We start from the raw sequence: 16,696 nt of genomic DNA, 5'->3' as shown, positions 1-16,696 counted from the left end.
ATTTTGTTGTCATGTCCTGATGACAACAAAATATGTGCGGCACCTCTTGATGCTTATTATTGGGAATACACGGTTATTAACCTCTGAAAATTATGAAGTAGAAAATGAACTATCACGCACCAATCAGGTATTATGACCAGTCAAGAGAATAAAATGATTATTACTTTATTGGGTGGGATGTGGTAGCAAGGGAGCATTTGTTTCCTCTAAGCTGATGTGTTAAAACGCAACAAAAAATGGGGAAGTAGGTAGGAAAGGGGCCAGAGTGAAAATGCTATGAATGACTAGGTCAGTGCATCTCCAAAACTGCAGCTTGTCTGTTGTGTTCCTGGTCTGCAGTGGTCAAGATCTCAAAAAGAAGAAGTGGTGAACCGGTAACAGAGCCCTGGGCAGCTGAGGATTAGCCATTGAGGTAAACGGGGAGTGAAGGCTGGTCCAACCGACAGATGAGCTACAGCAGCTGTAGATTTTCTTATGAACTTCCACTTCCTGATAGAAAGTCCCAGAATGCATAGTGTCTCTCAGGGTGTTGTCTGTATGGCGTAGACCAGTCAAAGTGAAAGCGGTACGTCTCAATGGCTGTGGTCTCTTTCAGTTGGATAATGCGTCCTTCCACAAAGTAAAGAAGATTCAATAGAAGTGCAACAACAAGATAAAGGTGTTGTCTTGGCCTCCAGTTTCCGAATATTTCAGATCAACCATCATTGGATGTTGTTGACAAACAGATACCGTCTATAGAACCGTCCCTTCACAGAACACCTTCAGGAGTCTCATGGACCTGGACTGGTCAGCACTGTTGACAGAAGCAGGGTACTGGGTATGTGGTCACACTGTAGGTGGAGATCAGTTTATATGGTTTGCCAATGACCAGGTTTTATGTTTGGTTTCCTCATGATAGTCCAGAACTATTCAAGTTTACATTATTGAGACCCCAAGGGTGACAACCCTTATAGGTAAAGTGCTGAATATACTGAAAGTTGGTGACTGGCAAAGTAGACCATATTTGTACCAAGTCAGCTGGTAAAATAAATGTTGTCAAACTCCAAACCTATTTCTATGGGATGGTGCCTAGCAATAGCTTACAAAGGAAACAACAGTTATTTAACAGATTATCATGGTATACTCACGGCTGCCACCCAACTCATGAAACACCCAATACTGATGTCTCTCATTGCAAGTTTGATGTAAGTGAATGTTTTGACAGTGAAGAAAAGAAACAGAAATTACAGAATCAGCTAGAATTTTGACATTTTTCAAAAAATGTCAGAATTCTGACAAACTGGAAATAATTAATCTTAAAAAATTTAATTCTGAGATTAAAGTCAGATTTTTTTTCAGTAAAAATAAACTGCTCAAGCATAGGAGTCTTGTATTTGTGTACTTTAGTTCTACTGACAGATTTTTCAGTGAGTTTACTGGCGACTGTTTTTTTTTTGTTAGTTTGTTTTTGTTAAAATAGTTTTTGCTTTTAGTTTAGTTTTTTTTTTTTTTTTGTTGTAGGAAATGTTTTCTGTTGAAACCCCCAGTTTAATTGTAGAAGGTAATGAGGCCCATATTTTGTTAGTTACTTATGTTTTAAAGGCTAAAGGTATATTTACTGTCCACTTAAATGAAAAATGCACAAGTGTTGAAATTAACACCATATAGGGGGGGAGGAAACGCCTGGAGGAAAAGTTTGCTTGAAAGGAGAGCAACAAAAATATTGAAGTTAGCAAAGAGTTACAGAATTGTGCAATTATTTTTTTATTGGTTGTCGCTGTCCTCGTGTCCTTTAGGCCCTTCCTTCATTATTCTCCTCTTCTTTGTGGAGGACAGAGCGGAGGAGGAGGGGATGGGGAGCCGCTGACGATGCTGCGTGCGCAGCTTCAGTCTGGAATCGCTACGACGGAGCCGCAATGAAGAGATAAATAGCGACGATATCTATTTATTTTTGGAGTATTACGGCTCTAATTTCTTTGTTAATTGGAGAGAAGCGGTCCGAGGCGAAAGGCACTAATGTACACCTCTGTTTAGCGGGTGAGTTACCGCTGGTGTTTGGAGCAAAACTGTCATATGAAGGCAGAATGACATTAGAGGGACGAGGGGGGATAAGATGAAACGGGGTGAGCTATGGCTTTTCTGGTTTGATGTCTCTGGCAGGCTGTAATATGAACTGACATTAGTATTTTTTACTGAACAATAGTCACCAAGCTAATGCTGTATTCTTTAGTTTTTAAGCGCTAACACGGCTCCGTTCATTTTGTTATTTCAGACGGGGCGGACAGCTAGCTTGTGCGGGGAAATAAGGCGTACAGTGTTTGACGGCTGAGAGGGAGAGAAGAGGGGGTTTCGCTCAATAACGCGGTTATTATTATTCAGGACGGAGACATCCTTGTCTTTGATAAAACGCTTAAAATCAGGGGAGCCTCAAAGCGACGTGCGGAGATGTGCGCAGACACGGCGCTCCGTCTGCCCTGCTTTTCACGACATGCCGTCGGCTTACGGACCAGACGCACCAGGGACCGGGTTCAGATGCACCAGGGTCCGGGTGCAGACGCACCAGAGACCGGGCTCAGGGTTGTCTGTGTCTCCCTGGGGGAAATTGGAGCTTTTGCCACTCAGAGGGAGAGGAAATCTCTTCGGATGAACCCGACAGTGACACAGTCGGGGTCTGTCGCAACAGCCAGCCTTGGGGTTTGCTGTGTTTGTGTTCTGACAAATTACAGTCACACGGCTGGAAAGAAAACAGCACATCCAGGCACCTTCTTTGTTGACTTTGTCACGACACAGCCACTAATTTCAGTATGTTTTAGTGTAATTTTATGCGACCCAACCAACTAAAGTAGTGCATAACTGTGAAGTTAATCGAGTTCTGTCCCATTTACATTGATACCAGGAATGGAAAGAGTATAAAGATATGGACTGGAGCTAGATTCCCCATACTTGCACTCCAGACATCTGACCTTACAGCATAGTGGTGGCAGTGTCATGATGTGGGAAACCTTGGGAGAGAGTAAGATGAAGCTAAATGTTAAAGAAAACCTGTTTGGTTCACCTTCCAGCAGGGCAATGGCCTAAAGCCTACAGTGAGAGATACAAAGGCATGGTTTAGATTAAAGCATATTTATGTGTGCTAGAATGGACCAGTCTACCCAAAGCTATTAGAGACACATCCTTAAAGACTAACAGCTGTAATTACAGCAAAAGCTGGTTCTACAAAGAGAAAAATGCGCTCCACACTTATACTTAACTGTAAAAATAACTTAAAAATCATATATCTTCTCCCTTTGCAATTGCGTGTTAAAGTTTTTGAAAAAAGTTCAAAAGTTGTGACTCGAATGTGACATATCGTAAGCAATCTTAAACCGGCTTCTGGTTGAGATGGTAGAAAAAACAGTCTCCAATATAGTATAGTTCGCTTATGATGTTTTTTCGTGATTGTTGTGGCCTAAAATTACTGGTTTTGCGGCGACTTTTTCAGAAAGTTGTGGTCAAAGTTGCAATTTTCTTAAACTTTATTTTAGCGCATAACATTGTCTAACAAAACAAATTTGAATTACTGCACGTTACCCTTCCAAAAAAAGACATAACATATTTAATATTTAAAGTGCAAACAACATTTTCAGGTACTGTCTTGAACTAGCACCCTTAATACAAATAAAATCATAATCTGATTAATTGTAAAAATGCAAAAGAAGAATTCTATAATGGTCAATCAAGTTAACACAAACTGTATATACAGTAGGCTATAGAAAAAAAATCATACAAACATTTCAAAAATGTTTTTCCTAAAAAAAACAATAAAGGCAAATGTTACCGTTTCATCTTGCAGGTCAAGATACATAGCAGAACAGGAAGTTAAATTAGAAGGGAGGCTGAGTTGATTGGTCAGAATTTTGCCGCGTTGCAGCGATTGGTCAGAAAATACGGAAATACCGAAAACGTCAAGGTGATTGGTCAAATTTGCGGAAACATGGCCAAAATTGGAAGACCGTGCAAAATGTGCAAATTATTCCTGAATTAAGAATTTTGATCACAACTTCCTGAAGGGATGAAGTATTATTTATCCTTTTAAAAAAAAGGGAAAAAAAAGAAAATGTGTGCAGAGTCGCAGGCTTGACTGACGGGCACTTACACCGATCGCAATGATGGCTATTTCAGTTGTTTTAAATAGAGGTGTTAAGTGATTATCATAAAACTGAAGTCACCGTGGCATTTAGCGGATCGACCGGGGAAGAAATGAATAAAACATAATCTGGGCTGATGTGAAAGGAGATGGGAGTCTGCGTGTCTCTCTAATGAGGGATAATTGGCTAGTGGAGCGGAGGGGGGCGTTGATGGAGGTGACCTTTAGATCGTCTGCCGTCCTCCGGCCATCTCCGCTGCTTTTGTTTCCTCTGGCTCAACTCAAGCACAAAGCCAGAGAGAGGTCTGTCAGAGAAGAAGCGGCATCTGCAAAGCTCTCAGACTGCAGCGTTAGCCTAATGCAGCCGAAGCTGAAATTAGTGGGAGAGGGGGAGGCCGGGTTGTTGTTTTCTTCCTGCTCTTGACTTGCCAATGGCGTACATTTCATCAATGAGGCGAGGAGACAGGGAAAAGAAAAAAGAAAAAAAAGAGAGAAAATGTGGAAATGATTACAGTAAAGGGGACATGGGAGGGGTCTCATTTGGCTCTCTGTTTGGTCTCTTCTGGCCTATTTACTCATTTAGCTGCCTCTGGCATAGGAACACAGACCGCCTGCAGATGACGTGTGAGGTTTACGAACAAAATGTGCCGCTGATTTACTCCGCGCTGAAGGAACACTCTGCAATCGCTCAAACGTTTTTGACTCCAGGTTCGCCTGGCGTTGCGTGCTTGCGCCGTTAGCTCACGTTTTTAATTGAAGCCGCATCACGCTCGGACTGTTTCAAGCAGCCCGACCTGCAAACCCTGCTATCGTGTGGCAACGGGGGGAAGACTTGTTCCAACAGCACATCGGATTTAGGGAAGATTAGGAACTTGACTTGGAGCTTTTCAGGGAAATAAAGTTAGGTTGAGCTCGGAGAAGGCGCACATGGGGCCAGGTTGTTCTTTTCTTAGCGACAACAAGGACATGCATGTTTGCTCTGACAAGCAGGACAGGAAAGAATAACACAAGTCATTTAGCTAACTTGTCTCATATCACTAGGAGACAACATGTAAAACGAAGCCTTGCACAGGCCTGTCACAGTGACAAATTGTACTGGATGATAAATTGTTCCAGAAATTATCGCAATAAACGATAATATTGTTCTTTTGAGAACATTTTCAAGTATTCATATTAGCATAATAATGCAAGTTTGCCCTCTCAAAGACCAATTTTGATCAGAGCACTCTGCACTGAACACATTCTAAATACCCAAAATAAGTAGATGAAACAATCACAAACAATAATTAAAAGGGAAATTAAAACCACACACAACAGAAACCATAAATAAAATGGATTATGAGGAATCTGTAAACTGCATTGTTTTTCAAACAATATTCATCATCATAATGGGAATTGTCGAGCTCATTTTATCATGCGATTATTTGCTTATTACAAGCACAAACTTGAGTCTATTTCATTGGGATTTTACGTGATACATCCAACTGTATAGTCCAAGAAAAATCATAAATATTATAAACACACATACACACACGCACGCATATATATATATATATATATATATATATATATATATATATATATATATATATATATATATATATATATATATATATATATATATATATATATATATATATATGCGTGTGTGTGTGTGAAGATCTCAGAGGTTTGGTAAAAGATTGTTTGAACAAGTAGGATAGGCTAGGAAACAAACTGCACAGGTCAGGTGTAAAGTTACACACTCCCTCCCCACCATGAACATGTTAGCAGCAGCAGCGAGCTTAACTTTTGCCCTGTATTAGGTTTCTAATAATAGGTTTTGGATAATCGGATAATAAAAAAAGAAATCGGCACATTCTGTGGACTTTTTTTCACTTGAGCCTATTTTGCACAATATTAAAAATACATAGAAATGTAAATAAATAAATTATTCAATTAATTTTAAATAAGGACATACACATTTTATTACCTAAAATGCAATAGCATAGCATTCCTTTGGTGAATCTGATCATTTGTAGCAAATAATGCATCTACAAATAAAAAGAAAACGCATCTTTTTATTTGTAGATGTCACATGTTGTCACAGCAACACGTGACCATCTCAGTCCTTTCTGCTTGACTTAGCATCAGTACAGTGTAGGACTGGTCTGTTGCTTATTATTGTTGTTTTTTGATTAACCAATTAATAATTGGACAGCAAAAGATTATTAATAGAAATTTCTTTTAAAGAATTTGAACCAAGTGAAGCTAAAATTATGTCAGTCGAGGAGTTCTGGGTGAAACATATTTACAGACAAAGAAGTTGTTTTTTTGTTGTTGTTTTCTTACCTGAAATGGAAAATGTTTTTGTACAGTTTTTGCTTAATTACTGTTCTGATGGTGTTCTTTCGGGATGTGCAGTCTAGTTAACCATTAATTAATTGCTAAATGAGTTTACGATTATTTTGATTAATTCTTACAAATAAAGTTCGTGGTTGAAACATGACAAAATGTGAAAGGTTTATAGGGGTATATTAATACTTTGCAAGGCGCTGTAAATAGTGCTCATGTCACATCTTTGATCTTCCCTATCTGAGACAACATTGACACAAAGAGAAGGCAGCGAGGTGGATAAAGTGATAGGGTGGGGGGAAGCGATGAGCACAGCCTCTCTGTGTACTTTGGATCGCTTGAGCAAGCTGGTTAGACTTCCTACTTTGAGTTTGACATTGTTCTCACATGATTCAAGTGAACTGGAGGCAAAGCAGTGACCTGTGAACAGACCCAAGGAGGGGAGAGCAGGCGGCTGATAACGTGTCACTCGAATGGTGATTACTTTTCAGCATCAGGTCATGTGATCTGGACTAATGCTAACACAGCTTTTAAATTTTCTCCCATATCTGACTTATCTGAGCCTGAAAACTTTTTTTAAAAGAGGGTTATGTTTATTTCCTCTCTGTCTTCACTCTGGAGTTTAGGACAGTGTTAAAGTCCCGACTGCAAAAGGCTTCTTTCTCGGGCATTATCGTGTCAAAGTCCTCATGACCGTCTTATCAAGCAGGAAATATGTTGCCTGAAATTTCCTGGAATGCATGCGAGGCCAGGGCATCTGAAATAATGGAGGGGGGGAAGCGTTTCCGATTCATATTCCTAAATTAGATCCAGTTTTTTTCTCTGTGTGTGTGTGTGTTTGTGTGTGTGTGTCCGTTTTGTGCCTTTGATGAAAAGGGATCGTAAAATGAAAGTGATGAATGAACGATAAAAGGGTCTTGCCCATGGATTTTATTCAGCAAATGTGTGGTTCCTTGAGTCAACAGTCTGTCCTTTTGGCCCTGGCTGAGATCCCATGACTTGCACAATGAGTGAGGACATTATGAGGACAAAGCAGAGAGTGTGGCACATTTGTCTGTTAGTTGCATGTGTGCTGCCATGACAAGCTGGCTCATCGTTCATACATTTTTTTTAAACCTCAAGTATAAGTTTTGTCTTGACAGTGTTTTGAAAAAGAGCTTTGAACATGCAGGACATTGTAATAAAAATAAAATACTCATACGCCATGACGTTTTAGATTTATAGATGATGGTTGTGTAAAGCTTTTTATTTTTCTTTATCACCTGCTTTTGAAACTTGTTTATCTTCATCTTCTTTGGTTAATGTAACTCAGACGATTCATTGGTATCATCCAACGGCAGACATCAGGGGGCTCTGTGCTTATGATAAATAAAAAAATAAAATAAATTCCTTGCACATTTTGCTCTATTTTACTGTATATCTTAGACCAGATCATCATTTAAATAAATGATCAAGAAAGCAGACAAAAAAAAGATAAAAAGAGGAAACTATTGTAGTTCTACCAGCACATACAGTACTTTCACATAAGCTAGATACCTGTCCACCAGAGTTAAAACATTTACCTAGAAAAGGTCACAAAGGAAAACCTGACCCAGTTCCGATCAATACTTTTATCCATCAGTCCGAGCCGATATCTCAGTTGCTGCTGCGTTTTAACACTCTTATCCTAGTGTGTGCTTTGTCTCACTACAAGACACCGCTGTACAACACATGTCCTGCCTGCGCCGACGCTCATCCCCCGTCCGTCCCCCCTGTGATAATAAAACGTCCCTTGGGTGCTTGGAGAGATGATCACTCCAATATCAGTAGAGTCAATTATTCATGCAGATGGGTGCAAGCAGGATAATGTTCAGCTCTGGGCAAAAGAAAAAGAGGATGGGAAAAGTTTGATGTTTGTGACACATACCAACATAGGCAGTACCTTTATGGTGCATAACTCCGCTAAATACGCCCACGCAGTTTCAATTTTCTAATAAAACCGTGACCCTTCTCTTCCTCCATGCAGCTTTCATGTAGTGTCGTGTTGCCTCAGTGAGCAGAGAGGAGTAGGCATGTTTCCCTTAGGCTGGTTTTATATTGTTCTGTAGCATAGATGAGACATTGTAATAAGGCTCTGATGGATTACTCTGGAAGCAGATGGTGGCTCGGTCATCTTGTCCTGCATTCATGCATGAAAACATCCCTGAGCATGCTTTAACACAACCCAGTAAAAGCCTTTTGAAAGTTTTCACACCCTCGAACATGTAGCTGCAGTAGATTTGCAGCTAAAGATTATTTTAGTAATAGATTATTCTGGAAATTAATCTATTAATCAGGTAAAAAAAATGTTGGCACATTTTGCAGATTTTTTACTTAACCGCTTATTTTAGACAACATTTGAATACTGTAAAAAAAAATGCAATCAAATTATGTAAAAAAAATAGGACAATCTATAAGAGCAAGTGTGTTTTTATCACAATAAAGTGATTTTTAAAATCCCTTTAATGAAAAACTCAACATTTTGATAACTTTTAAACTCCCATCACTCCTTACTGGCTGAAGGTGAAAACTGTAGGTAAAAATCCCTTGGAGGAGTTTGTTACTGTTTGAGGGGAATAAAAGTGAAAAATGGCCAAAAATTGCCCTTTGACTCAAAATGGCTGCCTCTCTGTATATTTTAGGACATTCTATAAAGAGACTTTTTTTCTTGATTTGAGCAGGGTGCGGATCTACCTATATACCAAATTACAGATCTCTACAAAGTACTGTTCAGCCTATCTTAGTTTAGGGGGGGCTGTAGAGCAGTTTGGCCACGCCCACTTTCAATTTCATTAAAACGTTTGATTTGTCGGGATTCTGATTCAGTTGTGGAGCTCTTATCCCTACTAATGTTTGGATAAATGTTGAATCTGGGCCACTTTATCTGACCACTCTTTCTCGGGATCTTGGTCAAGTTCATGTGAATTGGGTGATTTCCTGCCACAGACTCAGCACAATGCACAATAGGGGCCATTACAGTATAGTTTGCATTATCTGTTCTAAAACCAGTTTTAAGTTGTGTTTTGGTATCGTTCTCTCCTTGGAACACAAAAGTGTAAAGTAAGTTCAACAGGAACCACCAAGGAGTGAGTCTACCATTAAATGAAAACCACCAGTGTAATGGTCACAGTGAAGCAGTTTAACATTGTCTGTTTCCCTGGTGCATTGGCAGACAGTGCCTGGGGTAGTGAGGGGCCTTTACATGTTTCACCTGAACAGCTAGGTGGTTGAAAGTTGGACACCTGTACAAACTTGTGTTCCAACACGACTGATCCAAAACACACACCAAACCACTGGGTTTTGGAATAGATGTAGCTGGCTAACTTTGAGCTTAGCTAGCTTAAAGTTAGACCAAGTCTATGCCAGGAAACAAGCCCATTTAAATTAAACTGCATTTCCAAAAAGAAATGGGGTCAAATATGTAGTCAGAATTATGCCAATCATTGTCAATGAAACTGCCTACAAAAACTGTGTGGAAGATAGGCATTTTGTTAAGGGACGTCCAAATTATTACTGAGAGTAAATGTTTATATTTGAGTCTATATGTATGTATGATTTTGCTCCGGTGTGGATTAGAGATAATACACAAAAAACTGTCTACTGAGTGCGCTTCCACATTGATCTACTGAACGAACACAAGTAGTTCTGAAGCTCTGCTCATGATCATCAAACATTCAGGTTTTTGTGTTTCTGGATTACCAGGAAGAACTAACTAACTTCATGATATTTTTCACCTTTTTAGACCATCATGGAAGGCAACGATGATGTGCGTCTGAACACAGCACAGCCGCAGAATGATGCTGAGGAGGGAAGAGGGGAAGTCCTTGGTAAAGTGGAAGACGGAGCAAACCCTCTTGCCGGTGACTCCGTGACCAAAGGAGGGCTCTCTAACCACATAGACGATCCATCGCCATCGGTGGTCGGTCCCGCTGCCGAGTCTCCTGGAGGAGTGGCCCTGAAAGTGGCCACCACCGTCCTCCACCCGGTGTGTCTGGGAGAGAGTCCGCTGATGCTGCCCATCCACCTCCAGATGGCCGGAGCGGCCGCGCCTCCGCTCGGACAAATAGGGGCGGCGCCATTTTTGATAGCAGGCCAAAGCCCGGTGTCACTCCCATTGGTCCTGGACCAGCAGGTCCTCCAGCACATGAGTCCGACCATCATCCCTCAAAGCGCCACCTGTGCGCAATTGCCCCTCCAGAACAATGTCCTGTGTCAGAATGCGCTGTCGTTCAGTTTGCCTCCGGCTATCGACCCAAAGGCAGCTGGACAGACACAGGAAGCCAACCTGCTGTCCCTCCTGCAAAATCCGGCATTTGCAGCCATCCTGCAGGATCTTTTTCCTCCTCAGGCAGGATCTTCTGCCTGTCAGTCCCCAGGCTCTGCCTTTTTCCCCCTTCCTCCCCTTACACCTCCCTACACCTCCCCATTGGCTCCTCTGGTTCCCCCTGCCACTCTCTTAGTCCCCTATCCCGTGATCATTCCCCTCCCAGTGCCTCTGCCTGTCCCTCTCCCCATCCCGATCCCCATTGCTCAAAGTGAGGACTCGAAAGGGAGCATGCCAAAACCAGTTTGCACTGTGAATAAAAGCACTCAGACGTCACCAAGAGATACTACCTCTCCCTCTTTATCTTCAAAGAAGTGCACGCCTCAACCACAGCCACAGAACGCGTCCCTGTCCTCACTGCCTCTAGAGGAAGGACAGGTCCTGGACCTTTCCGTCAGGGCGTGTCCGATCGAACCAAAACAGGAAAATCCCAGTCCTCACCAGGACAACGTGCTTGATCTGTCCGTGCCCAGCGTCAGGAAAAAGTGTGTCCAGTCAGAGAAGAAAGTAGCTTTAGAGTCTGGCCAAGGCGCCACCAATGCCGCGTTGTCACTGGGTGTCGAATGCACGTCGGGTTTAGATTCCAAACTCCTGGGCAGCTTGACCTCACTGGAGTTCAGCCGGCAACACAAGTGGCTGGTTGACACCGGCGTCGCTGGATCCAGCTCTCTGAACCAGGAGGCGTCTCTCGGCGGAGCCGGGAACCTGGAGATAGTTAGCACATCGCAGACGGCCAAGGTCATCGTCTCTGTGAAGGACGCCATTCCTGCCATCCTGTGTGGGAAAATCAAAGGCCTTTCAGGGGTCTCCACCAAGAACTTCTCCATCAAACGGGATGGCAGCCAGGGGGCCTCCCTGCAGCAACTCTACGCCATGCCGTCATCGTCTCATGGGGAGCAAGATCCCAACAACCCCCATAAAAAGGTCACTAAAAACAGAGCCATCAAGCTAAAGAAGGTCAGCTCCCAGGAGATCCACTTCCTCCCAATTAAGAAGCAGAGACTTGCTGCGCTGCTGCCTAGGAAGTGAGAGGGCTCCCAGGAGGGAGGAGAGGGGAGATTAATGGCTGCATGGCTCCACCATCTCCCCTGATAGTATAATATAACACTCACATGAGGGGCATTCTGCACTGAGAATCAAACATTCATCTGTCCAATCAGAGAGCAGCTTTGGCTCAGAAAGCAAAGCTCTGTGTGAGATATTAAATTTCTCTGAACTGCTGTGTTTTTTTTCTTTAGTAATGTGTGAGAATACGTTGTGTTATTATACTGAAATGTGTTGTGTATGGCAGCTTCTCTCACTCATTGTGTGTGTCTCAGTAAACAGGAGACGTCGATTTTGTAACACGTCACATAAACCCAAACAATCCCTTTCAGGCACGGCAAAGAGGCACGGCTCCCATTCCTCCGTCCAAGCTTTCCGTTCCACATGTACGTTTTTCATGGAAGTGCACTGAAAACCTGAAAAAAAAAAAAAAGGTGTATACTGGTTTGACCAAGACTGTTCAAACATGTCACTGGAAATTCCCACTGACATCGAAGCTCACTGGAGCGAAGCGCTCCTTCCTGATTGGTCGGGGTGATTTAGCACGACAGGCTAACGAAGACTTAGCAAAGACTGCAGCCGTAAATTCATTGGACAAATCTTGCCAACATCTGACAGTCGCAAAGCAAGATGGCTTCGTATTTTCCTGAAAAGCAAAGGCTTTTGTAATGGTTTTCACTTTTAATCCGTGAGTTGATCGGAACGTAGGGAAAACTAATGGGGTGGGTGGGAATAAGAGCTGCTTTTATTGTGTCACGATGCCTTGCGAACGTATTTTAATTGATTTGTTTTGTTTTTTTCCATATTTTGTCCTTTTATCACCACAAACTAGAGTCTGTTTTATTGGGATTTTATGTGATCAATCAACACAAAACAGCTCTCAGCTGCAAAGTGAAAGGAAAATAATATTCCTAAAATAATGGCCATTTTTTGCCAGGAGATTTTGGCAACAAAATAAAGAAATATAAATGGTTCTTTTGAAAAGGTAAAAAAAAAGACATCACTTTTGACACACACACAAAAAATCGACATAGGCCATTATTTTAGGAAGGTGATATATTTTACAATAAAAGAAATCTGAAAAGTGTGGCATGCAGATATTTAAAGTCACAACTTATTTAAAAGTCTTTGATCCCGTTTTGTTCCCAGTTTTTGCCTCTTTTAATCTTAATTTGTTTCCCCATTAACCTCTGTCCAGCTTCCCAATCACATCACCACATCATGATGCCGCCACCACCATGTTTTATGGTGGGGAATGTATGTTCAGATTGATTGGAACAGAGTACATTTGGTAAAAAAAAAAAAAAAGATCGTCACGATGTAAATTTTCCTTTCATTTCACAATTTTGTATTTATTTGTGTTGGTTTATCTAATAAAACCCCACTATAAATAAATCAAAGATTGCAGTTTTAACTTGATAAAATGTGGAACATTTCAAGGAGTTTCAATACGTTGCAGATACTGTAGCCAAAGCTGATAAAATGCCTCACGGCATACATGTAAAAGCCTGTAACACCTTACTGTTTGTTAACTTATTAACATTTATTTAACCTCCACAGTACGGAAAGTATTTCCTTTACATTAGTGGAGAAAGAAAAAAAAACTGTGCGTGTTTGTTTTGTATGTGACTCGTCCGTTATTAGTATTGATCTGACAACATCCTGCTTTCTTTTACCCAACATGTCATGTAAAAGTTGCTTTTTTTCCTTGTTTTTGTTGTTTCTCTCCGTGGTAAGGACCCGAGTTGTGAATGTGGAGCGTGTCGTTGATTTGAGTGCACTTTGTAATCGTTTTCAGTTGAAAAACGCCCGGCCGCTCCGCCGAAACGTCACCCTCGTCATTTATGATGAGTTCATGGGGTTGTGTAAAACGGACGAGCAGCAGGCCAAGAACTAACAGCAGCCACATGCAGACTGTCTGGATGAGCTGAGATGGAAAATACCTTGAAGCTCCACGTTTTTCCGTTTCTCTATATTTGTGTCTCCGTTCCTCAGCAATCCGAGAATATCTGACGCCTGCGTTCCTCTCCAGAAGAGAGCGGCCTTGAAATAATCACTTTACATGGACTGGATCTCCCTCTAATTTATGATTTGTGCACCTTTTTATTTATGCAAATGTGTGTTTTTTGTTTGTTTTTTTGATGTTCCAGATGGTCAAGCCAGGAGACCAGAAGTGAGGGATTATCAACAGCATTTTTATGTCAGTCTCTCTACTTCTCCTCATGGCTGCAGTTTAAAATAATAATAATAAGGGTGAAGGATCACATGTGGAAATGTGTATTTAATTATTTGCTATGTGTCGTGTGTGTGAGCTTTTTTTTATATGAGAGCAAACTAAATTTTTCAAGCCGTTTCAGTGTGTCGACTTGATTCTTTCTTTGGGATTTCTCCTCATTTCACCTGTCGACATGCCTAAATGTCCCGAGTTCATTCATGTTACATTTTAAGTGTGAATCAAGAAGTTGTGGAAACTTAAAACAAACAAAAAAAAACAAGATGTATGGATCACTGACAAACAGACAGATGGGGTTAACAATATAGCAACCTTGAAAGAACCCAAACAAGATATATAAAAATAGAAAGTCATATGTAGCAGACACACACACACACACACGCGCGAACAAAAAAATACAGGAGGGGATGTAGGAATACTTTTTAATGTCAATGAAAAGTAAAAAGTTCATAGCAGGAGAGGAAGAATGTTTAGAGGAAGAATCTCAGCTGTTACCTTCCTCCAGGAATGTGTCAGAGCTAAACAGAACATCAAGCCAGACGGAGAAAAAAAAACAAAACAGAGAAAACATAAACACTTGAAATAACAGCAAGAGTGATCAGAGAGCAGATGCGATTCGTTGAAATTCAGCTTATTTTGGGCTTTCGGAGCACATTAGTTGGTGCAGATGCAAACACACTTTTAGAAGGTTCTCTACAAAATATTCTTAATATGAAAGATGTTAGCTAACTGCAAATGACTAAGACATTTCTAGTTAAGCAGGTTGCAAAAAAAAAAAAAAAAATCCCTGGCAAACGGTTTGGACATTAATGTTTTAGTTGAAGATGTCGGACTAGCTGAAATTTCTCTGGCAGTAAAATTAGTGGGTCGATGGAGATGAAAAGGAGGTAGATGTACTTAAGGTCATCGTCTCTTAGCAACGGTTTCCATCAAAGCAAAGTGGGTAGCTATAATTGTTTTGCACTGCAACGGCCTCTCAGTCATCATAGTTATAACAACTGATGTAAGACATTTCCAGTTTAGTAAGAGCATCGAGCTGAGCGATTGAAGGATTTTTCAAACAAGAACCAAAGCAACACTCCAGGTATGTTGTTGATGAAGGAATAACATTGTAACATGATGTAAAGCTCAAAAAAGTCGATTTAACATAATCCTGCCTCTCTAGTCTCCCGTGGCAACCACTCAGCTGTTCAAAACCCCTGGGTGGACCTAGCCCCGCCTTCAAAGACGAAGCTCCTCCTCTGAGCTCCAATTTTCAAGTTTCTGAGCTCCCAACCACTCTCCCCCTCAGCTCCTTCAGACTAGCCAGCTGCAATTAGCAAACATCTGGTCAAACTGCACATGTGCTGAGCTCATTAAACGAGCTACTCCTCAGAGAAACACTGGTAGAAACGTTGCTAAAGAGTTAATAGTGGAGCCATGTTGTGATGACTTCCTGAAGGCAGAGTTTCAGAAAGAGTGGGAGTTTTTAAAAAGACAGAGGCCCAATTTGAATATGAAGACATTAAACTGCATAAATTTATTTTAAGTCATATATATATATACACAACCAACGGTAAAATGATACTATGTGGTTGGAAAATACATAATACTGCCCCTTTAAGGATTGTGCTCTGTTGATTAATGTGCTGCAGAAGCATGTTGCCACCGGTGCAGAGCTTTAATCCACATTGGGCAACATGTGCGACGACTGCTAAAACCAGACTAACATGCTGCAGGAAATACAAGGATAGACAGCAGATGAACTCTGCAGAGTCATTTTTCTCAATAAATCCTCCAGATTGTTCCATTTGGAAGACATCTTGTACAGGAAGTCCAACATCGAGGCATCCCGATGCCGTCTCCGTCTCACACTGTCTAACCCATTATCCCAGACATGAACGAGATTTAGAATCAAAACATGCTCCTCAATGAACTTCTTGCAACATTCCCAAACTCCACAATCTGGTCCATGACGGAGCACCGTCTGGTGAAACTGCAAGAACGGCCAGGAAACGTTTGTGAGTTTCACAAAGTCCTCGTGTCAAAATGAATACAGTTCATTTGAATAATCTATTAAAGCCGCTGATTTGTTGTCAAACTGTTTAGACGCATGTTTATATTGACGGTGTCTTCAGTCAGAAGTCAGGATGCGAGACGGCTGAATGTAATGTAATCAATGTACTTCTCCTGATGCTGCAGATGAGTTGATCCCCCAGCAAGTACAAGTATTTACATTAGGCTAAATGGTGGATGACACGCTTAGATTAATGGGGAATTTCCTTACTCTATTTATCATGTAAAAAACAGATTTCTGGCCCGTCTCCGCCTCTCAAGCTTGTGTTTCCACAGCGCTACTCAGAAGTTTACAGAGACTCATCATCAGCAATGCAGATGTCAAATTAATTTGAGTTTTTTTTTTTAAAGCATTTGAACTGTAGTTTTTTTTTCCTGGGTGATCTAGTGATTAGAAATTACACTTCAGTGATTTCTGAATACATGAATTTGGTGCACGAGTTTGAGCTCAAAGATATACATACAGCCTCACCAATGTTTGGTGGGGCCATTGGAATAATAGATGGAACATTCCTAAACATCCTTCAAATGAACCTCAACTTGAGTTGACACTTTGTCATAATTGAGTTTTCCAACAGGACCA

General features: G+C 41.1%; 1 protein-coding gene across 1 annotated transcript; it reads left to right on the top strand.

Moving 5' to 3' along the window:
• Positions 1 to 526: 526 nt before the first annotated feature.
• Positions 527 to 14,177, top strand: rai2 (retinoic acid induced 2). The gene is made up of 2 exons (XM_014992955.2): positions 527 to 2,016; positions 10,200 to 14,177. The coding sequence occupies exon 2, from the start codon at positions 10,206 to 10,208 to the stop codon at positions 11,808 to 11,810; it is 1,605 nt and encodes a 534-aa protein (XP_014848441.2). The 5' UTR covers positions 527 to 2,016; positions 10,200 to 10,205; the 3' UTR covers positions 11,811 to 14,177.
• Positions 14,178 to 16,696: the final 2,519 nt, after the last annotated feature.

The sequence above is a fragment of the Poecilia mexicana genome, unplaced genomic scaffold, assembly GCF_051168715.1.
Source record: "Poecilia mexicana isolate PSO_F unplaced genomic scaffold, ASM5116871v1 scaffold_4, whole genome shotgun sequence".
NCBI lineage: Eukaryota > Metazoa > Chordata > Actinopteri > Cyprinodontiformes > Poeciliidae > Poecilia > Poecilia mexicana.
Note: the sequence above shows the minus strand (reverse complement) of the source record. Positions and strands in the feature narration are given on the sequence as shown.